Genomic DNA, 25,119 nt, shown 5'->3' with positions numbered 1-25,119 from the left:
TCTCCAATGACTGATTCTGTCATTCCATTGGCCTGTGGCCATTTTGCTGTAACCTTGTGGTGGTCTACACCAATGGTTCTCATTAATTCTCGGAATATCTCTGATGTGAATGGAGGTCCATTGTCTGAATGCAAAGTAACTGGTAAGCCATGTCAGTGCTGCTATAGTCTTTTCTGCTGTTGTTGATTTCATTATGACATGCTCATAATATCTGCTGTAATAGTCGACAACCACCATATTCAACTCTCCAGCTGGGAATAGGCCCAAGAGATCGACTGCAATATCCTTCAATGGTCCTGCTGGTAGCAGTGTGCTTCGTATCGGTTCAGGTGGGTTAGGTCTGCTTGTCACCTGACACCCATGACATGATTTCACCTATTTTTTCACTTCTTTTTCCATTCCTTACCACCAACCCTTTGTAAGGAGGTTTTGTTTTGTCCCAACAACTCCAAAATGTCCTTGTGAGCCAGTGCTACCATCCTCCCTCTTAATTTCTGTGGAATGACAAATCTGTTTCCCCTGAGCACACATCTTCCAATTGTACACAGTTCATCTCTGATAGCCACATAGGTTTTGTTTCGACAGCTGTTTCAGTCACCGCTGTTGATCTGATCCCTAATGTCTATCAGTTCTGGGTCCATACATGATTCCTCCTCGATCTCCCTGGTTTGTCCTACCTATGGTGTAGGATTTACTGCAATGAATCTCATGAACGATTCAGCCTCCATCTCTGGCGTTGAGTGCTTTACCCCCATGATCTTTCAACAACCTTGATAGTGAATTGGCAATATTGTTTTTCCCTGCTATGTAAATCACCCTGTAGCAATATTGTTGAGTCTCAGGATCCATCTTTCATTTCTAGCATATGGCTTAAATCTCAGAGAATAAATTGCTTCCAGTGGTCTGTGATCAGTTAAGAGCTGGAATTCTATGCCACATAGATGAGCATGAAAATGTTTGCAGGCCCATACGAGTTCCAGGGCCTCCTTCTCTGTCTGTGAATAACGTCTTTCAACATCAGTAAGTGACTTGCTCGCATATGCAATCACCCTCCATTGTTCCCCTTGCTTCCGAACTAGGACTGCTCCTAGTCCTACTGGGCTAGTATCAGCTATGACTGGTGTTTGAACCTTTGGATCAAAATATCCCAATGTATGTGCACTCATCAGGCTTATTTTCAATTTCTGAAGTGCCTTCCTTTTGTTGGGTCCAAATACAAAGTGAGCATTTTTCCTTGTTGGCCTCCTCACTGGTTCTGCAATATTTGCTAGATTTAGTATAAACCTGGCACAAAAGTTCAATAGGTCCAGGAAGCTCCTCACTTCTGTTACATTCTTTGGTTCTCGAACCTCTGCAATTGCCTTGATTTTATCTTCAGTTGGATTGATACCTTCACTAGTCAACTTGTGACCCATGAGCACCATCTCGGATACACCCAGCAAACATTCGTCTGCATTCACTGTCAATCCAACATCTCTCAACCGGGCTAATGTCTGTCCAAGTCTTTCATCTTGTTCCTCACGTGTGGCACCATAGACAATGATATCATCTGAGATGTTAGCTGTGCCTGGAACTCCTTGGATCACTTTGTGGATTTCGTGTTGATAGATCTCTGGAGCAGCATTTACACCAGATAGTAGTAACCTCTTGTATCTAAACAATCCACAATATGTGTGACAAATGTAGTGATTTTTATTGACTCTGGCTCTAGTTTTAGCTGGTGGAAACCCTATTTCAAATCCAACTTCGAGTAGACTTTGCTTGTCGATAGTTCCTGTAGAACTTCATCCACTGTAGGAATGGGGTGCCTTTCCCTCACTACTGCTTAGTTTGCTCTCCTCGTATCTGTTCTCTCCTTTGGGTTTTGGGACTACAATGACTGGACTGACCCAAGGTGTTGGTTCCTCCACTGGTTCAATTATGTCTTGTTGAATAAGTTCATGTATTTTTACTTCTACTTTCTCCCTTAGCCCAAACGGTGTCCTTCTCATGGATTGTGCTACTGTCCTGACCTCTGGATCTATTTTCAGTTTGACCTGCCTGTTCCTTAGTTTTCCAAATCCTTCAAAAACTGACCAGAATTCCTCCTTCAGATCAATATAGGATTGCACTGAGTTCACATTCAGACCTATACGTAATACACCCATTGCATGCTCCATCTTCCTACTCAGTAGATGTTCCCCTCATTACTAAATGATAACGTGGTAGGTGGTGTAAGATTACTCTGGACATCCACCTGCACCTCTGCTGTAAAGCATTCAATTGAAGCAGCTTCAATGAGGTGTATGGAACCAACTTTTTCTCTTATCTTCTGGTTGTACATTTTATCTTTTTCTTTTTCAGTTCCTCCCACAGTTCTCTGTCTATGTTGTTGGTGTCACTCCCACTGTCCACCATGATGTCAACCTTCACACCTCCAATCACTATTGGCACCTTTGCATTTGCATGTTTATTGTTAATGGCAAAAACGTATCTTGTCTCAGTTTGTTTTTCCTGATCGTCATCATGTGTATGTTCACATTCACGTGGATCATTTTCAACATGACGTACATTTTTTCGCCCCTCGGCCTACGTTTGCCTCTCATCCCCTTTCTTCCTCCACAATTATTTGTATGTCCAGGTTCACCTCTTGCCTGGGGTAGGGCTCTGCATTTCTTAGCAAAATGGCCCTTTTCTACCACAGCTTCTGCACATTTGACCCTTGGCCGGACAGCACAAATCCTTGCCAAAATGTCTGATATTGCCTCATCGGTATCATTCATGATGTTCCGAATAATGAGTGTGTTAACCATGTTCCTTTCCTTTGCCTGCGGAGGTAAATATCTTATGAATTTGACCAGACACTGTGCCATCACGTCCAGCTGGGGGACCATCCAATTTCAAAGTCTGAAACCAAGTTTACACTGCTTCATTGCCATTGTCAATGTTTCTGCCAGTGTGAGTGTTGCACCTTTCTCAAACAACTTGCATCTCAAATAGTTTGATGTACAACTTTGTACCACCTGATCTCGAATTTGGTTTTCCAAATCTGCTCCATAATTGCAACCTTTGGCTGCCTTCCTGAGTCGTGTGACTAATTGAGCAATGCTTTCCATGTCCATGTTTGATCTGTCGAAAGTTATGACGTTGGAATGTGGCATTTTATTCCACAACAAAATGCTCTTTCAAGGTGTCAACAGCCCTGTTATAATCAGCTTTGTTCCCAGTGTTGGCCAGTGTCTTGAAGATCTCTCACACTGCAGCCTCAGCAATATACAAGAGTAGAGCCCTCCTCCGTGTGAGCTCTGCTGGCTTTGCCCCGTCGACAAAAAGTCCCAAGCTGTCAGCATATGAATCAAACCCCTCGTACCAAGCCACCCAGCAAGCACTAACTATGCTTGCTTCTCCAGTTGGGTCAAATGGAGACAAACCTTTAATTCCTGTGGCTTCAATTCCTCCAAGTGCCATATTTTCTCCTGTGTAGCACAATATCAAGAACCTCAGTTCATCATCGTCGCCACTGTCGAATCCTGAGGTAAAATAATGCTAAGTCTTTATTCTACCATTACTGTTTTTTATTCCCTCATGGTCCTGTGCAACACGCCAGACATTACAGTTGATAACCAATCTATATTATCCCGCAAGGCATTATAGTCGATAACCAAACTATATTATTTATCGCTATGACACTGCCCTGGAAAACTGATGCTGGCTGTCCATTCTATCTATGCCTTTCATAATCTTGTAGACCTCTTTCAAGTCTTTTCTCATTCTTGTATGCTCCAAAGAGAAAATTCCCTGTTCTACTAAACTTAACTCATAAGGTTTGTTTTTCAATCCAGGCAACATCCTGATAAATCTCCTCTGCATCCTCTCCATATCTTCCACATCCTTCCTTCCACATCCTAGTGAGGTGACCAGAACTGAGCACAATATTCCAAGTGTGGTCTTACCAGAGATTTGTAGGGTTGCAACATGACCTCTCTACTCCTGAACTCAATCCCCCTATTAATGAAGCCCAGCATCCCATAGGCCTTCTTAACTATCCTATCAACCTGTGCGGCAACTTTCATACATTTTTTTAAATTTTTCACACTATGAACCATTTTAACCAAATTACACACAAACATTTCCCTCTTGAATATGCACAGTGTCATTTTCTCCCCCTTTTCTCCCTCCCTTCCCTCCCTCCTTCCCATCCCCCTCCCTACCCACTAAACATTCAACATATACAATACAATAAATCCATTAAACAATGTCATTGCACAATGAAAATAAACACGAAAACTGTGTCATCTACTTTTACACACTGGGTCAGTTCATTTCGTCTTCTTCTCATTCTATCGTTTTAGGGGGTGGAGGTCCGCGGTAGGCCCTCTCTGCTGTGTTCCATGTACTGTTCCCAAATTTGTTCAAATAATGTGAATATGTTTTTTTTCCAATGGAATACATTTATTCATTTCTATGTACTCTCAGGCTCTCTTCTGATTTCCAGGTTGACATTACACATTTTTTTGCTACAGCTAAGGCTATCATAATAAATCTTTTTTGTGCTTCATCCAATTTGAGGCCTAGTTCTTTACTTCTTATATTACTTAGAAGAAAGATCTCTGGATTTTTTGGTATGTTGCTTTTTGTGATTTTATTTAATACCTGATTTAGATCTTCCCAAAACTTTTCCACTTTCTCATATGCCCAAATTGCATGTACTGTTGTTCCCATTTCCTTCTTACAGTGAAAACATCTGTCTGATACTGTTGGGTCCCATTTATTTAACTTTTGGGGCGTGATGTATAGCCTGTGTAACCAATTATATTGTATCATGCGTAACCTCGTGTTTATTGTATTTCTCATAGTTCCAGAGCATAGCTTTTCCCATGTTTCATTTTTTATCTCTCTGTTTAGATCTTGTTCCCACTTTTGTTTCAGTTTACAGCTTATTTCATCATCCTCTTTCTCTTGCAGCTTTTAATTATCATTGTGTCTGTAATCACATATTCAAAGCAGCTTCCTTCTGGTAACCTCAGCCTGCTTCCCAATTTGTCCTTCAAGTAGGTTTTCAGTTGATGGTATGCAAACATTGTACCTTGAGTTATTCCATATTTGTACTTCATTTGTTCAAAAGATAATAAATTATTTCCCAAAAAACAATTTTCTATTCTTTTGATCCCTTTTCTCTCCCATTCTCTAAAGGAAAGGTATTCTATTGTGAAAGGGATTAATTGATTTTGCGTCAGTATTAATTTTGGTAGTTGATCATTTGTTTTATTCCTTTCTACGTGAATCTTCTTCCAAATGTTGAGCAGATGGTGCAGTACTGTTGCACCAGCTTTTCATCCCACTTATATAGTATATGTTCAGGTACCTTCTCCCGTATTTTATCTAGCTCTAATCTGGTCCAATCTGCTTTTTCCCTTGTTTGATAAAGATCTGATAGGTATCTTAATTGTGCTGCTCCACAATAATTCTTAAAGTTTGGTAGCTGTAAGCCCCCTTGTTTTACCATTCTGTTAATTTATCTAGCGCTATCCTCGATTTCCCCCCTTTCCATAAGAATTTCCTTATTTTCTTTAGCTCCTTGAAGAATTTCTCTGATAGGTGAATTGGTTATGATTGAAATAGGTATTGTATCCTTGGGAAGATATTCATTTTAATACAATTTACCCTTCCTATCAGTGTAAGTGGTAAATCTTTCCAATGTTCTAAGTCATCTTGTAATTTTTTCATTAATGGGTGATAATTTAATTTGTATAGATGGCCTAGATTATTATCTAGTCTAATACCTAGGTATTGGATTGCTTGTGTTTGCCATTTAAATGGTGATTCTTTCTTAAACTTTGTGAAATTCGTATTATTGGCATCGCTTCACCTTTATTTGCATTGATCTTGTACCCCAATATTTCTCCATATTCCTTCAATTTTTTATGTAATTCTTTTATTGATAATTCTGGTTCTGTTAAGTATACTATGACGTCATCTGCAAATAGACTGATTTTTGTATTCCTCCTGTGAGGCAACTTTGAGGGATGTATGGATTTGATCCCCAAGATCCCTCTGTTCATCTACACTCTTAAGTAACCAACTATTAACTGTGTACTCAGCCTTCTGATTTGTCCTCCCAAAATGCATCACCTCACACTTGTATGAGTAGATGCCTCTGGGTGGCTTTATAAGATGGAAATCTATCAACTTACATTGAAAGTCAATAATAGACCAGGACAGCCTATCCTCAAGCTGGAGCTCTTCTGTTCTTCCCAGCTCATGATACTGAATAGAATAAACACCACTTGGTGATTGGTAAATGATGGGCTAATCAGAATAACAATGATCAGAGAGAAGAGAGGGGCCCAGTCAACAGGCTCTGTCTGACTTATCAATGGCAGGATGTCTACAGATGTGGTGAAGGAATGAGTAATAAATATTGCTGGGTGAAGTACCCTCCTCTAACTTCACAATCTCCGACTGGAATTTTCATGCACACTGGTGGATAATAGTTTGTTTCAAACTATTTTACTATCACAGGTCAGCTCTACAGAATCACTACATGATAGCAAATATTTTCAGTGGGTAATAATATCAATAAATGATCAAGATGGATCCAATGAGCAACATTTTTTCACAGTGGTCGCAAGAAATCCTTAATGGGTAACTGGCCCTTGTAACCGATAAGACTGTGCTGCCCAAATACCAATTAACCTACTAACCCTGTACTTCTTGGGAATGTGGGAGGAAGCCAGAGCACCCAGAGGTAACCCACGCAGACTCCAAGCCATCCTTTATTTTTGTCCGAAGTACAAGTGACCCATGTTGTATGATATCCACAGTCACCATATGCTATATTTTTCTCTCTGGTCTATGTTACGTTTTCATTTGGAATAATATTCGGAGCATAGAAACCTAATAAGCAGAAGCAGGTGCAGGGCACTTGGCTTCTTCCATGAATTTTACATATTGATGGCTGTTTTTTTCCCTTCTATGTCACTATCTGTACCAGGTTTGTAGATTTTCCTAATAGCAATCTCAGCCCTGAAAATACTCCATGACTAAGCCTTCAGAAGCCTCTAGTGCTGAGAATTCCAAAGATTCACCACTTTCTGGTGAAGACATTTCTTGTGATCTCCATGTTGAATGATCAGCCCTTTACTGTAAGACTGTGCACTGTGGTTTAAGACAACCCAGTTGACAAAAACGTTCACCCTGTCAAACCTTGTAAAAATCTTTTGGCATGATAATGTACAGGTGCACCAACATTCTTGTAACTTACAGCCACACAGGTAACAGAAATAAAAACAATTGGTAACAGTTGGATCATCCCTCATTCTTCCAAATTCTAACAGGAATAGGCCGAGTTTGTTTTATGCATCCAGGTGGAACAATATCTTCATTGTAAATATCGACGTGATAAATGAATATTCAGAAGATAAAAGGAATCTCTATATATGTTAATGGGGGAAATGTCTCACAGAGAGAAATTGTAAAGTTCCTGCAGTTTTGGGATGTTTGGCACTATTGGTAGCCCCAATAATCACGCAGACAGAAGACTGAGGGGAACGATGGGCTTTATTGAGCTAGAGACTGCTGGCCTGGGTCCAGGCTAGGAAAATGAGTGGGAAGGAGAGGGGACTCGACCTTTATGGCCTGGGGTCACATGGGCAGGACTAAGGGAGGAGCTAAGGCAGGAGGGCGGGCCAGCCAGTGCATACAATCATATCACCACATTGGATTATTTTGATTTCTTTTTCAATCTGATAACCTAAAACCATAGTCTGGCAATGTACTGAATCAAAGGAAAGAGAAGACAGTTAAACGAGAAAACAGTGACAAAACAACAGCCCGCTTGAACTCAGTCAAGCAGGATTAGTGGGTGAAAAAGAATGGTTGATATTTCTGGTAGGATCCCTTTATCATTCTTTTTCTCCCACTGATTTGGCTTGACCCGACTTCTATGCATCTGATGCCTTTCTGGAGGCCAAAAGATTTGCAGGCACTTGGAAAGATCAAGGAAGTAAGGTAGCTGTTGCCTTACTTCATTCAGAGAAAGAAGAGCCAAGAGCACCATTAACCTTCAGGAAGTAATCTACAGCAGGGTGGGGGAGAGGGGGTGGAGGGATGGAAGGGGGAGAGAGGGTGTGGGGGGAGAGAGAGGGGATCAGGGAGAGGGGGTAGAGAAGGGGAGAGTAGGGGGGGGGAAGAAGGGGGAGAGGGAATTTTAGTTTTCGGATAACTTGGTGAAATGGCATTGTTGGACTTTGGCTTCACCTTACCTTCAATTTGGTCTATGTATCGGCTGAGTCCAGTGTGCTCGTTGAATGAAGTGATAGGAGAAGGTATTCGGTTTCACAATCAGTTTATTACATAGCACAAGAATAAAGTTTAGCAGAGCTCTGGTTCAGTCATGGTGAACTATTTCCCAAGACTGACTCCTACCATATATAGATCAACATTGTTACACTTACCAAAAGTTGGCTTTCTTTGATAGACTCCTTGCATATGATTTATCTCAAGCAATTTCCTGTTCTGCAATTATCTGTGGTGTAGACCTCCTATCTTAATCCCCAAGGCCAGAACATCCTGTTGTTTTGATCAGAAGTCAATCCATACCCCAGATATTTCTAATTATTTCTTTGTTCTCGTCTTGGCCATAATCTTCTGTTCTAATCAACACCTCCCGTGTACCTTTATGACTCATTTTTCCTACCAATGTGGTTTATCCATTTTGTTCTACTCTGACATTCTTTGTATTTTTCTATGATTACTTAACTCCTTGGTTCCCACAAGTCCCCCTTTTGGTCTCATGAAAATGAGACCAACCAATTCAACTTCTCCCTCGTATTTTAAGGCGAGTAATTCGGATCAAATTCCTACCAACTTAGTACGATCCTCCACTTCAGCAACCAAACCTGTTACTGTGGCAATCAGCCTTCTAACTCAAATTCCCAATATACATGTTGTAATAATTAAAAGGATAAGAATTACTCCCAAGATTACAGTTGGGTGTATGACTAATCTAAAAACAGCTGACGCCTTCGGGGACCATCCATAAAATATATTCCATCAACGATGGATAGTAAGGGAAGTAACCCCGTCTGCAATCCGCACCAGCTGGTCTTCCTTATAACTTATTTCAAATGCAAGCTGATGCAGTTCTCTTCCCTCACGAGCAAAAGCTTGGGTGACTTCTTTATTGGCTATCACCAGGTCATGCAGCCTAGTAAGATTAATCACCGGAGGCACAGGATCTATGGAATGAACTGTCATATAGCGTTTTACCTGTGTCCAATGGCCAAATCTATGTGTCTTTTCCGTCCTAGGTTCAAATAAAGGGTATACTCCTTTTACACATTTATTTATCGGGGGTTCGTGGAGAATACCATCCCGATATATCGGCCACGTTCCTGACACACATACGTGTTGTGATCCAATTTCATCTCTATATTAGTAACATTACAGCTTCCCAAAGTCTGAGCCTCATATTTTATCTGGACCGTTACATTTGGCACATGCAGGGATCTTACCACTGGGGTGCACGTGGTCAGCATGCGTCTCAAATGTCCTATATTGGTTTCTTCTTGATTACCCGTTCTTACCAACACACCTACCAGAAGGTACGGCCTCCCACTAATCTCAGTATTATTCTTACAGCCATACCACTGGGTTCCATTTAACACGATTCTATCCTTATTACTACTGCCTGAGGTGTCGTTAGATGAATGGGTCACCTTTTCCTTTTTCATTGCCCACTTCCTAAGCCATAGCCGGGTGGGAGCGTCGCGGCTATGACCCGGACCACTATTGTCAGAACCAATGGTATTACAATCAACCACGTCATTCTGTCAACTTCAATCACTTCAAATACTGATATACAGTCACCGTAATCCAATAGTATCTTTAAAGGGACCCATTAAAAAATTCTTAGTCCACAGTTTCTTCACAGGGCTTCAGCCATCTCCGTTCGTGTCTGTTCCAGGGTCCGAGTAGGTGGATCCATTGCTGCACACTAACTCCAGTGATGCCAAGTCTCTCCTTTTCCTTGTCGTCGAACTGCATGGGATGTTCTTTCCACCACTCTATAGGGTCCAGTCCACCTGGGCTCCGACCACTTTCTCTTGATCTCCTTTAGCAGAATCCACTCCGCAACAGATGGTATCGGGGTTTCACCTTTTCATTTGGTACTTGTAACCTGTTGTGAAAAAGCTGATACCAGAGCCGTTAGTTTATCATAATAAAGATTACATTTCATTGGACTAACCTCTTCCTTCGTGGTCTGAATCCCTGCTCCATGTCCCGGAAACTGGTGCCCCGTTTGTAGTTCATACAGAGTAAATCCTGTCACAGAACTTACTGAACTCCTTATTGACATCGATGCCAGGGGAAACACATCCATCCAATTTAATTTGGTCCGTGCCTGCACTTTCCCGATCTTACCTGTTATTGTTTGATTCATCCTCTCCACTTTCCCTTGGGATTGTGGATGATACACCGTTCCAAAGGCGTGTTTTTATCCCGTAAATCTCCTGTACATCTTTACTCTTAAAATGTGTCCCATTATCCGACCTAATCTTCCTAGGAAATCCGTATATAGGAATATACTGGTTGATTAGGAACTTAATTACCATCTTTGTATCTTCTCTTTTGGCACGGATTGCCTCCAGCCAATCTGTATACACATCTACTGCTACTAAGAGGTATCGATATCCCCTAACCCTCTCTATCATATCAATTATAATTTCCTGCCCTGGTAACCTAGGCAATGGAAACTGTCCTTCGTGAGGTTTCACAGTCGCCCTGACATTATATGTCGTACATACCTTATACTCTCTCATATGATTCTCCACCATCGCCGGCAGGAAGGGGTGCCACCAATGTATCAAATACCTTATCATTTGTTTCTTCCTGCAGTGGGTTAACCCATGCACCTACTCCAGGAGGGGATTCATGAGTCCAGATGGTAATACTGGCCTACCGTCCATTGAGCTCCACAGTCCTTGATCTTCGGTTGCCCCCCTTTCTTTCCTTGATCTTCGGTTGCCCCCCTTTCTTTCCATAACATCATTTTCTGGGGTGAGGCCTTCGCTTGTTCCTGAATTACTACTCCTACCTCACAAGGCGGCAATAAGTCATGTGCCGTTCTCTCTGCCTGCATCATAATAAATTGAGGGCCGTACCCTGCTGCCCTTTTTGGAGCCATATCCGCTTCCTGATTTCCCCAAGCTACCGTCATATCCGTTTTATCATGGCCCATAAATTTAATAACTGCTACTGCCCTTGGTTTCAGGAGGGCCTCAGCCAATTTCCTAACATCCTTCTCGTGTTTAATTGGGGACCTTGCTGCTGTTAAAATCCCACTTCTAATCCATTGACTAAGCTCCCTACCACATATGCCGAATCTGTATATATATTTACCTCCTTTCCTTCTGTCCATTCTAATGCTGCTATCATTCCCTGTAGTTTGGCCAGTTGTGCTGACTCCTTTCCTCTCACTGCCCTGTAATAATTTCTTCAAATCCTTCTGTAGTTTTCCGTACTACCGCATAGACGACTTTTAATCCATCCGTGGGGTGTCTGTAACAACAACCATCTGTAAATAAGGTTTCGTCTGGTCCTTTCAAGGGTGTGGCCTGTAAATCAAGTCTTATTTTAATATCCCTTAGTATCCTCTTTTCACAACAGTGTGGTTCTCCCTCTCCCATGTTGTCTGCCATGTTAATGCCTTCATGAGCATTCAAGATCTTTTCCAGTCTCGTCTGCCTCAATGACGTCATTGTAAACACCATCGACTTCACAAATGCCACAATACTGTGTGTTGTTAATACTGTCAGGACATGTCCCGTGACTATGTGTGCCACCTTTTGTAAAATTTTTGCTACCCCCGCTGCATGTCTTGTACATGATGGGTGTCTGTCTTCAGTAGGATCCAGTGTGATACTCACATACATGAACACACATCTTCCACCCCCTTTTTTCTGAAAAAGGACACCATTAATTGTGTGTGCTTTTTCAGAAACATCCAAAAAGGGTCTCTGTAATTTGGAATCGCCAAATCTATGGCGGTTGTAAGAGCTTGTTTAAGTAGAATAAAGCTCATCTCGGCCGGTGCAGTCCAATCAAGTGTAGCCCCCATATCCCCTGCTCATTTACCAAAGTTCACAATGGATGTGTCAACTCACCATACAATGGGATAAACTGCCTACTATAACCCGTCAAACCCAAAAACGAAAGCATCTCCTTAACTGTCTTTGGTTTTGGATGATGTAGTATCGCTGTTCAATGCACAGGGGATAGTCCTCTACCTTACCCTGAGACCATTCTTCCTAAAAAGGAGACCACTTGTCTGCAACATTGCAACTTTAAACGAGAGTCCTTAAAACCTGCCATGAACAGTTGCATTAGCAGGAGCCTTGTGGCTTCAGACAGGAGACATGATCAGGTGCTGCCAATAAGATGTCATCTACGTACTGGATCATAACTACCCCACCTGGCAGTACTAGCCCCCCCCCCCAGTTGTTCTTTCTCAACTTGATTGAAAATCCCTGGGGATAAGATAAAGCCCTGCGGGAGTTGAGTATAGCGTAACTTTATACCTCTATACACAAAGGAAAACACACCTCTTAATTGCTCGGCCAGAGGTATGCAAAAGAAGCATTTACTAAATCTATACAAGAGAACCACTTGTGGTCAGGGGTTAAAGCAGTCATGGTGTTATATGGGTTTGGTACCAGAACTATGGGTATTCGCACAATACCATTGATGCGCCTTAAATCATGGGCCATCGGATATTTGCCCGTGTCCTGTTTCGGAACAGGTAAGATGGGCGTATTCCAACTCGAACACGAATGCTCCAACACCCCTGAATACATTAGGCCATCAATGGTATCGGCCAGACCCGCCTCAGCCTCGGATTTATGGGGATACTGTGTCTGCCAAATGGGAGTATAATCCAAAAATTCAAAGGTTTATGGATCAAACTGCTGGCAAAAACCCATGTCTGCTGGTCCCGCTGACCAAAGGTCCTCAGGAGAGAATCTAACATAGGGGCAGAGTCGGGATGACCCATCCTTTCTCTACCATGAAAGCGTTCAATCTGTCTATGCTCGAGGAGGACCCGATCATTTGAAGGGTAAGAAATCCTGTACACCTGACCAGGTGGAGAAAACTGCACCGTCATTATTTGAGTATCCGTCCAGTCCCTCAAGAACATCAAGTTCTGACACTTTGGTCCCAAATCCTTTGCCTGGTGATTAGTGCCGATTGCAAGAGTAACATGAGGGACGGCCTCACCGGCCATCGCATACCACTCAAGCTGCTCAGATGTCAGTGCAACCGTAGCGGCCACTCCCTCCTTTCCTAACACTATGTAGTCCGAATTAATTTCCCATTGCATGCCCTCTACTTCTTCATAAAAGCCATGTTGATAAATCTCATCCCCATCTCTATCGTAAAAGAGTGTAACATGGAGGGGGTCCGAGGGAGGGGTATACGGGTGTAAAGTCTGGATCCACGGCTTCCATTGATTGTAAAGTGTTAGCAGCCCTCCCCTCTGTGGGTCCTCCGATTCCAGCAGTCCCCAATAAATGTCAGCCCACAGTCCTCAGACGTGGATCCTTCAGCGGCTGACAACAACATCTGAGAACCGGAACGAAGTGTAGCTAGTGAACAGTTCACTGAATATCCATTTGGAAAGGTGACCTCTATTTCGCTGAGTCCACAAAGGACTGATGCTCCACACCTGACCAGCAGATCTCTGCCCAAAAGATTAGTAGGGCACATTGCCGACAAAATATATTGGTGTGCAAAAGTCTGTCCTGCCACAAAAGTGACTAGTGGCGTAGAAAAAGGCAGATTTTCTGGTGTACCCGAGAACACTATCAACTGGACGCTAAGTACTGGACGTATTTTAGATTGAAACTTAGCACCGGAAAATCTAGCACCCATATCTACTAAAAAGGATATCTCCATGTCCATCACTTTTATCTGCAGGAAGGGGTCTGCCAACCCAGCCTGCTCCTGGGTGCTCGGGCCCCGTCACTGCTGGTACCATTGGTCCTCCTCTGTCAGTAATGGGAATTGTCCCGTCGGAGCTATAGCCGCATGGAGTGCCTGATGTACCGGGGGTGGCACTGACAATAGGTGGCACTGACGATCTCTGGGGCTGGACCCAAGGCTCATATTGTGGTGGTCCATATCCCCTTCCCATAGTGCCCTGAGGACCCCATTCTAGGGGGCACTCTCTTTTCCAGTGTCCTGGTTGACCATATCCAAAACATATGGATGGCAGCATTCGTGGAACACCCCGACCTCTCCCTCTTACTCTGAATCCCCCCATTGGACCCCCAGTCCTGCCCCCATAGGTGGGACCCGGTGCCCAATTGGGGGCTGGGTGCCAATTCATATTATTCCCTTGTGGCAGCTGCGGCGGCTACTGAACTATCTGGTTTGCACCCTTCAAGGGATTCTTTTTTGCCTCGTTGGCCTTTTTCCTAGCCTCTTCCAATTGGAGCTTAAGGAGTTGCACCTGTGCAGTCTCTGTAGTTTGTTTGTCCTCCTCTTGCTTAACCCTACGACGCTTCATGTGATGGGTCAAATGCTTTTCCCATTGCTCAGTCGAGCAACCAGGGATATCGGGATTATTCTCTAACGCCTCCCTGACTGCAGCTGGCAACCCATTCATTACGGCAGACCTAAACAAGGGTCCTGTGGCCGGGTGTACTCCGGCTTTATCCGTCCAAATCTCTTTTCATCTACTCAAGAAGGTCGAGACCTCCTCGTCCTCCTTAATGGAAAATGTCAGGGACTCCATGACACCAGGGCGAACGGGAAACTTATCCCGCATTGCACTTCCTAGTGCCGTAGCATATTTTGCAAATGGTTCAGGATCAGGGCACATAGTGGTTCCTGCGACCATTTCTACCTGCTGTATTTCCCATAACCCCAACTGTTTAACCAATAACGCTCTCCAGTCCCCCATGGCTATCTTATGCCCCATCGTATGTTGGCAGAACTTTCCCATCCACGCTCCGCCATAGGAGGTGGCATTTTGTCCAAAACACAATTCATATTGGTGAACGAGAAGGGTTGATACCTCTCGCCTACTTGCAGTCCCTTATAAATTAGCGGCATCTGTCCATACATTTCTGGAGGACATAATTCGTCCCGATCTCGCAACCCATATCTCAGAGGGGAGCGAGCTCTTCCCTGACATTGTCCTTTGTGTGTAATCACTCTTCCCCTAATGGTGACCGGCTGTTCCTCATCCTCGCTCTCCACACTTACACTCACTATCTCACTTTCCTCGACCCGGACTCTTTCTCGCTGCTATCTTACATTCACTGGGTCACTTCCCCTCATTGCCTCCTCTTCTTCCTGTTTTCTCCCTTCCCCCTGTTGTCCATTATGGGGGGTGGAGTGATCCTCTGGCATTCCTACTGAGAAGGCATTCTCAAGTGCTTGTTCTTGTTCTCTCTTATTTATTTTTTCCAGTTGCATACTATTTACTCTTACTTTACATACATCATCCTGTATTCCCTTCGTCAATTCCTTCATTGCCTCCACACTTTCCTGCACAACTATCTTAAGTCTCTCCTTCACCTCCTGGAGTTCTTGTCTTCCTATTTCAGTGACATTCACTATTCCCTCATTTATCTGCATCACTGGCATCTGGCAAATCGGATAAGGTGGTGGCAACGTCTCTGGTAACTTTGGATAGAGCGGGGCTGATGGCTTAACCTCCCCTGTCACCTCCTCCCCCTTTCTCTTTTTGGATAGGGGATCCCTTTTTAGTAGCATGCTGAAGGTTTGTTTCCACAGCCACGCAAGCCAATGTCATATTATGTAAATTTGACCTCCTCTGTTCCTTCGCTTCTGTCTTGGGTAAACTTATACCTCTCATTTTGTTCATTTTAGATTGGTCACAGTGTTTTAGCTACCGAAAGAAAATAGACACACACACCGAGAGCAGTTCAGTTTATACAAATGTTTATTACTAATTCAAAAGCTGATTTCACACTACAATATGCAAGCCCTTCCCAACTATACTTATCAACGCTTGGACTGGTCCCAACTGCCGAAGCGAGGCAACAACTGCACACTTGTAGTAGGTTGTCAGGGCGCTGGTAGCAGCTTCTCCACCTCCCCCGACCGGGACGTTGCTCGGACTCTGGCTGTTCTTCCTTCTTGACAAGGGGTGTTCCCACCCCTCGGAGAGTCTAAACTTCAGCAGCAGGACCACAGACTTTTATACCCCAAAAACAATTAATCATGCACCCACTCCCTCTAACATTTGTCAGTCAAAATCAAAGCTGAGCATACTATTCTACAATTTAGAAGATTAATTATTATGGAGCAGGATGCTATGATATCCTGGTTTATCTCGTAGATACAAGGACTCATTAAAACTTCTTGAGCAAGACAGGTTGTGACCAATACGTCAATTTCAGAGTGTCGTATTTGACAACTGCTTTCCCTGGGCCTCACGGTGGAATTCCATTTCAAAGTGTATCTTCAGATAAGTCCCCATGGCTGAGTTTAATTACATCTGCTAGTTCTGAAAGTAAGGTGACCTGCGTGTGGACCCAGTGTCGTCAGTTCCACATAAGCAAAAAGCATCTGAGTACATGGTTTTAATCCTCCATTACATTCCACCCCTTGGTCACAATCTGTCATTTGCGAGGCCTAACCAGTATTTGAGTACAGAGGGAGCGAAAAAAGAGAAATCAAAACAACAATTACAAAGATAAGCAATGACGCGGGCAACCAATGGAGGATAGTGCGGCCCACTCCCCCAAATGTAGCAGTTAGCCATGAGAAAGGATTCCAACCAAGGCTCAAATTATCCTTGTTGGCCACAATACCCAGATACTGGAGCTCACGAACAGATTTTGAAACATGCTGAACAATAACATATTTATATAAGCTGCACTTGAGGCTGGTGACCGAGGACTTCCTTGGTGTAATGCATCGGACCGTGTTTCCCACGGGGAACTCCCTTGGAACGTCCTCGACATTACAAATCCAATTGCTGGCATCAAAGCAGCTGTTAAGCCAGATCACCAGGAGTGTAAAATGGAGAACCTGGAACAAAGAAGCCTGACACATGTCACTCACGATACCATAAGCGTTCAGTGTTTAAACAGACTAAATCATCCTGTCCCTCAATAGCTACCCACCGAGTGTTACCCTGGGCAGGTGTCACTATTTCCCCTTTTACAGGAGGGCCACTACCTGGTGGTGCCACCCATACCTTTTGTCCAACATTCTCTAGTTCGGGGATGGGGGGCAATGACTGTTTTTCCTCTGGAATAGGCTGTAATTCAGGAGCGTGAAGAAGTCGGTGGAAAGGTGTACCTCCTTTTAAAGGGCGATGATTCAAATTGTCGACTGCCTGCTGCAGCACATGGCACCATCCCTTCTGGGTCCCCAGTGATGTTAACAAATGAATTGTTCCTTCAGTAAGCCGTTCATTTGTTCAACTAACCCGGCAGCCTGCGGGTAATAAGGAATATGGTGGACCCATAAAATACCGTTGTCATTTGCCCAATCACAGATTGCTTTCCCGGAGAAGTGCGAGCCATTATCAGAGTGAATCTCCTCTGGAACATCATAACGATAAATCAAATGGTTTTGTCCTTGGATAGTGCTAGCTTGGTCAGCCGTCTTGGTGGGAAAAGTAAAAACCAGGCCCGAAAAGGTGTCAACCATTACTAGGACGTAATATTTACCCATGCAGTCTAGCATGGGGCCTATGTAATCAATTTGCCAGACCGCAGCTGAGTGAGCACCCCGTTTTATTCGGCCATGCGGACCAGGTGGAACGGTATGGAACTTCACAAGCTGACATTCTGGGCATGTACATATGACCATGCGGACATCATCCTTATGGATGGATAAAGCATGTGTACGGGACCACATAGCTGATCCCTTCTCCCCCAAATGACCACTCTGTTCATGTGCCCATCGAGCCAGGGGGACGGTATCAGCACAGCTGATAGTGGCAAGCTGATCTGCTACTGCATTATGTTGAGCCATGTTAGTCGCCATATTGGTATGGGCATCAACGTGATAAACGGTTATCTCACGATGGTGGGAAGCATCCCACAACAGCTGCCACAACTCTTTGCCCCATACTGGGCGGTCATGTATCATCCAGTTGTTCTTTTGCAAATCAGGCATCCATACCACAAGTCCATTAGCCAAAGCCCAGGAATCAGTAAACAGGCGAAGAGGGTGATCATGGGGATCTAGTGGTAAAGTGACTGCCTTCAACTCAGCATACTGACTGGAGCCACCATCCCCCTCCTCCGATAACTGAGTTCCTGACCTAGGATGGTAAGCCACCTGTTCGTGTATGCGGCCCACCCCTTCAGGCCCTCTGGTCGCACGACTCTGAATATACCACTTCCATTTAACAATAGAAGACTGCTGAGCCCGCCGGATCTTTAGATTAGCATCATTAGCCAGGACCCAATTCATTATAGGAAGTGCAGGTCGCAATTAAACATCTGCATCACCTGTCATTCTTTCAGTCTCTAGCAGGGCCCAGTAACAGGCTAGTAACTGTTGTTCAAAAACAGAATAACGAGTGGCAGCCTCAGGCATGGTACGTGACCAGAATCCTAGTGGGACTTGGCGACCCTCTTGTTTCTGCCAGAGGCTCCAGGAGGCCACATCATCAATATAATGGTGAATTGAGAGGGAAGGCGATACTGGAAGGTGGGTGAAGGTATACTGGCGCCCCTTCCAGGTAAAGGCGAACTGATCCTGTGAGTCCTCAGCTATAAGAATACTGAAGAAGGCCTTAGCGAGATCAATGACAGCATACCATGTTCCTGAGTTCCCAGTAGCAATGTTTTCAATAAGAGTGACAATGTCCGGAACTGCTGAAGCAAGTGGTGGGGCATGTTTGTTCAAAAAACGATAATCAACTGTCATTCTCCAGGAGCCGTCCGGCTTCTGGACCGGCCAAACAGGGCTATTAAAGAGCGACGTTGCGGGCCTCACTACCCCTTCTTCTTGCAGAGCATCGATAGTGGCAGTAATCTCTTCCTGCCCCCCAGGGAGATGATATTGTGGAATGCACACTGGTTTCATGGGGGCTGGCACCATCACAGGATCCCACTTAGCCTGACCCACTACTAGTTTTTTTGTAATAGTTCGAATTCCAAATTCAAATCCCCCTTGGCTAGTATTAAGGGCCATACCGGCCAACATATTAATACCCAGGATACACTCGTCAGTAGCAGCCACCAGGGCATGTAACCAGACAGGGGAAGGGCTATCACCCACCATGGCACAGACTTTTATTTCCTTTGCCAGGGTGACCGCTCCTCCCAACCCCTCTAATCGAAAGGCCGGTCCAGTCCAGAGGTCTGGATTACCAGGAATCACCGAGTGCTCTGCACCGGTGTCGACCAAAGCCAAGTATTGGCGATCATTACCCCCACCCCAGTGGATTGTTAATGGTATGTAGGGCCGCGGATCCCCGTGTGTGCGCCGTGTCTCGATGGAGTAGACACGGGAATCCTGCCCACACCTTCAGGCTTCAGAAGGGTTCGGGGGCTTCCAGGACCACATGCTATTGTTATCTTTAAGAGCCTGTTTAACCCATTGTTTTACCTCATCATGAGTAACTGGAGCAGGAGAAGCCAGCTCGATAGAAGCAGCAGTGGGAGCAGAAAGCACAGCTGGGCCAGGAGGACTCAGCAGCTGGGGATGATGTTCCCCTGCTTTTTGCCTAAATCGATCTCCAATGGCAGCCATTGGAGATCGATTTACAGAGAAATCACGGATCATTGACTCCTTCCGACCCCTGTTCCCACTTTGGCTCACAGGGTCCTCCACCCAGTCTAGGGGAGGAGGTGGAGGCCATCCAACAGAGGGAGTAGGCCATAGAGCATAAGCAGGGGTTTGGGTATTTTCCCCTGGGTCCACATGGGAAACCGGGGTATCTATCCCTTCCATCTCTACCCTTACATCATCCCCCCTTCTGTCTGTTTGGGAAATCTGCTGCCTTATAGGGCGGGCATGAACAGCAGATGGAGAGGGTAGTATGTTAGACACATGCTGAGGAGTATCTGCATTATTACCATTGTCATTCCAGATATTCCCATCCCAATCCTCAATTACATCAGGATCGTCACCATTCCTTATCATGGCATGAATACGATATGGATCGGGTTCTACTCCATGCCTTTCCTTATCTGCACAGAGCTGCTGCCGGAGTTTAATATTACAGCAAATCATTTGGACATGCTTATCTTCCCATTCTTTGGCTCTGTCCTGACTGGTACGAACAATCTCGCTCATCATGGAACAGCATTGTCGCAGGACTTCTAGCTCCTCCTCTAATTGCTTTCTTTTGCACTGAGATTCTACTTCTCTTTGAATTAATTCTGCTTCACGCTGAACGGAGTGGCGTAATGCTGTGGCCAGCAACCAAAAACCATTTGTCAGCATTCCCTTTTTATCAGGAAATTTACTTTCTCGAAGGAGAGTGGCAACCCGCTCTCCCAGAGGTGCACTTGATGAGTCTAACTTCTCATCCCAACTAATGGGTGGTCCCAACAAAGACAGGGTATTGGCCAACATGCCAAACCCATCGTCTTTGGAAGTCCATCCAGGAATCAAGAACTGCTCAGGGCTCACCTCTTTCTTTCGGCGAAACATCTTGAGACCAACCCTGCTCGCAGCGCCAATTGTCTTGGGTAAACTTATACCTCTCATTTTGTTCATTTTAGATTGGTCACAGTGTTTTAGCTACCGAAAGAAAATAGACACACACACCGAGAGCAGTTCAGTTTATACAAATGTTTATTACTAATTCAAAAGCTGATTTCACACTACAATATGCAAGCCCTTCCCAACTATACTTATCAACGCTTGGACTGGTCCCAACTGCCGAAGCGAGGCAACAACTGCACACTTGTAGTAGGTTGTCAGGGCGCTGGTAGCAGCTTCTCCACCTCCCCCGACCGGGACGTTGCTCGGACTCTGGCTGTTCTTCCTTCTTGACAAGGGGTCCTTCAGCAGCAGGACCACAGACTTTTATACCCCAAAAACAATTAATCATGCACCCACTCCCTCTAACATTTGTCAGTCAAAATCAAAGCTGAGCATACTATTCTACAATTTAGAAGATTAATTATTATGGAGCAGGATGCTATGATATCCTGGTTTATCTCGTAGATACAAGGACTCATTAAAACTTCTTGAGCAAGACAGGTTGTGACCAATACGTCAATTTCAGAGTGTCGTATTTGACAACTGCTTTCCCTGGGCCTCACGGTGGAATTCCATTTCAAAGTGTATCTTCAGATAAGTCCCCATGGCTGAGTTTAATTACATCTGCTAGTTCTGAAAGTAAGGTGACCTGCGTGTGGACCCAGTGTCGTCAGTTCCACATAAGCAAAAAGCATCTGAGTACATGGTTTTAATCCTCCATTACAGCTTCCCTTTTTTGTTTAATCTTTCTTCTATTTAAGATAGACCCTTGTCCATTCCTTTCATGCTCCTGTACCTCCTTTGCTGCCTCCCTTTCATCTTCTCCTAGGTACAAAACGAGCTTGATTCTTTCTGAGTCCAGCGGCACTTTTCCCTGATCCCGCATCTCTTTCCATATCTGATCATACCGTTTCATAGCCTTTACTTCCTCTCCCTTTGGTAGGCCTCCCACCAATTGACTCCTTGTTTTTTCCCACTGCTGGTTTACAGATGGAGGAATCCATTCACATCTCCCGTACCCTTGACAGTCATCCCCAAATTCTCCTTGCATCTTATGTTCTGATCTTTTCCCCTTCAGACCTCGTATGTAATTTAATGATTATCTCACCTGGTAGAATTTTGACGCCCGTCAACCTACTTTGAACCTTCACGCTTTCTTGTAAACACAAAAGAAAAACTTTGCACAATACTAAACAAATAACTGTTATACAATATGTTAACTAATTCTTATTTGGCAAAGGACTTTAACCCTTACCTCTATGTCCCTACCAGGGTACTCTAACCCCCACTTTCCTTCCAGGGGACTCTAACCCCTGTTTTCCTTCCAGGGGACTCTCACCCCCGTTTTTCCTTATGCTTTATTCATTGGCTTCTACTAGGACTTTTGCAGAGTGGTGACAACACACAATTTTATCATTGCCAATAGCAGAACTTCATTTAAACAGGCGTCTGCTTACCTCCTTTTGTCGAGTGGCCACTTGTTGTTATCACCACACCACAATCGACCGTTGTTTCGTCTCTTTCTCTTCCATCACTTCTCCATCTTCATCACGTCGGGGTCACCAAATTGTCAGACTCTGGCTTTACCCTACCCTCAATTTGGTCTATGTGTCAGCTGAGTCCAGCGTGCTCGTTGAATGAAGTGATAGGAAGAGGTATTCGGTTTCAAAATCAGTTTATTACATAGCACAAGAATAAAGTTTAACAGAGCTCTGGTTCAGTCATGGTGAACTATTTCCCAAGACTGACTCCTACTGTCCAGTCTCTTCTGTTTATATAGATCAACATTGTTACACTGACCAAGAGTTGGCTTTCTTTGATAGACTCCTTGCATCAGATTTATCTCAAGCAATTTCCTGTTCTGCAATTATCTATGGTGTAGACCTCCTATCTTAATCCCCAAGGCCAGAACATCCTGTTGTTTTGATCAGAAGTCAATCCATACCCCAGATATTTCTAATTATTTCTTTGTTCTCGTCTTAGCCATAATCTTCTGTTCTAATCAACACCTCCCGAGTACCTTTATGACTCATCATTCCTACCAATGTGGATTATCCATTTTGTTCTGCTCTGACATTCTTTGTACTTTTCAATGATTACTTAACTCCTTGGTTCCCACAGCATCAAGAAATTAACTGAAAGGAGGTAGATTTTGTGACTCCTAGCAATGAGAATTTATTGTCATGAACATGCCACAAAATTTGGTGCCTTGCAGCAACATCACAGGTACAAATGTTGCTATTAATGACATTTAAAAATAAATAAATTAGTGCGAGAGAAGAGGAAAGGTAAAGTGTTTTCTTGGGCTCATTGTCCATTCAGAAGTCTTTCAGAGGGAAATAAGGTGTTTTTTGTACCGTTGGGTGTTTATCTTCAAGCTCCTGTACCTCCTTCCTGATGGTATCAGTAGGAACAGGGTATGGCCTGGGCGGTGGACATCCTTGAGGATATAGGCAGCTTTCTTAAGACATCAGCTCTTGTAGATGATTTCAATGCAGTGAAGACTGCATTGATGCATGTCCATGATGGCACTGGCCTAGTTCACAACTTCTTTAAACAGCAAATAAAATTGTTACATAGAAAATAGACTGTTGAAAAAGTTAAGGAAACAAATCATGAGAACTTAACGCAATGAAAGCTGAAGACTTTCTTGACTAAAATGTAGTAGGTGGAGAAGAATTCATTGTGTACATAAAATCTTAAACATTTCCTGCTATGTGGTAACAAAGCTTGGTTAACGGGGGGTAATTACTCGATCAGATCCACCCTGCCTCACAATTTGCTGCCTTTCATTGTACCACACCCACAGGAAATTCCTATTCATCAGATTAATGAATCAATTATAAAGCACCTGAGACATTCTCAAATTGAAGAGAAGATTTTCCCCATTGAGTGCAGGAAGCATAATTAAGAATTTTCATTATTTTATCATAATTTTTACATGAGCCATTTTCTATTTACATGAATTTAAAATAATGACATTATTTAAATGACAAGCCTTCAGGGTCCGATGGCAACTATTTTTTCCCCTACTTCACATACCAAAAGAACCCTTTACTATCTTCCTTTATATTCTTGGCTAGCTTACCTTTGTACCTCATCTTTTATCCCCGTATTGCCTGGACTATCTAGCACTCATTTAAGTATAAATTTTATAGAGTGCAGCAGGGAAAATTTCACACTTTTTTTTTAAACATTATACTAAATAAAATTATTTCCATGTATCTGCACACAAAATATTTTAAGAAAGCATAGACATGTTTGTAGAATGGAAATATGGGTGGCAATTTAATGTGTAATAGATTGAGGTCATAGTGAAGATTATATGGTTGAAATTATGGCAAAAATATACTTGCTGTTACATAACAATGACAGCAAGCACCGCATTCCTCAGCAGGGGACACAGTGAGTCTTTGCAGATACAATCAATGCGGATTTCAGACGTGTTGTCACAGTACATACATGACATCGCATACAAACCTGGGGTTCTTTTTCTGTGGCCAAAGCAGAATTACCACTTATTGGCAGTGCAAAAAAACTGACTGAACATACATATATAAACAAATAAAGATGTAAACAAACTGTGCAGTACAGAGAGAAAAAAAATCAATAAAGTGCAAAAGTAAGAGTCCTTAAATAAGTCCCTGACTGAATTTATTGATGAGGAGTTTGACGGTAGAGCAGCTGTTCCTGAACCTGGTGGTGTGAGTCTTGTGGCACCTAGACCTCTTTCCTGATAGCAGCAGCGAGAACAGAGCACCTGCTGTGTAGTGTAGATCCTTGATGATTGCTACTGCTCTCCGACAGCAGCGTTCCCTGTAGATGTTCTCAATGGTGGGCAGAGTTTTACCCATGATAGCTTCTTGGGCTGAGTCCTCTACCTTTTGGAGAGATTTACGCTCAGGGCTGTTGGTGTCCCCGTACAAGACTGTGATGCAGCTGGTCAGCACATTTTTCAGCACATATCTGTAGAAATTTGCCAGGGCTTCCGATATCATACCAGATTCAGTGTTTTGAAGTGAACTTCACTTTTTAACCAGTATTCTCTGTAAATAAATTAAGTTTATCTTCCTGACATGGGAGACAAAGTTTTGAACAGTTTATTAATTCATAGTGCTGTTGAGCAATGTCTCTGGTTCAGGAAAATATTTTACATGTCTATAAATTGGGTTGTCTTTTCATCAGACATTTAAAAATAATGGGTTTAAAAATCAGAAAAGTATATTTTTGTAAAGTTTGTTTGTAGCAGTGTAAAATAGTGCTTTTTACTTATAACCATATAACAATTACAGCACAGAAACAGGCCATTTTGGCCCTTCTCGTCCACACTGATCCAAGTACCCTCCTCTAATCCCACTTACCAGCACTCTGCCCATATCCCTCCATCCCCCTCCCATCCATAAACTTATCCAACTCTTTCTTACATGA

General features: G+C 43.5%; 1 protein-coding gene across 1 annotated transcript in view; it reads left to right on the top strand.

Moving 5' to 3' along the window:
* The first annotated feature begins 259 nt into the window (after nt 1–259).
* Nucleotides 260–25,119, top strand: part of loxhd1a (lipoxygenase homology PLAT domains 1a) — a 221,516-nt gene continuing 196,656 nt past the window's right edge. Inside the window, exon 1 of the mRNA XM_069923807.1 lies at nt 260–329. Within this exon, the coding sequence (XP_069779908.1) occupies nt 291–329 (39 nt within the window). The 5' untranslated portion in view covers nt 260–290. The remainder of the gene's footprint in view (nt 330–25,119) is intronic.

Source organism: Narcine bancroftii, chromosome 3 (assembly GCF_036971445.1).
Source record: "Narcine bancroftii isolate sNarBan1 chromosome 3, sNarBan1.hap1, whole genome shotgun sequence".
Lineage (NCBI taxonomy): Eukaryota > Metazoa > Chordata > Chondrichthyes > Torpediniformes > Narcinidae > Narcine > Narcine bancroftii.
This window is presented reverse-complemented; position numbering and strand designations above follow the sequence as displayed.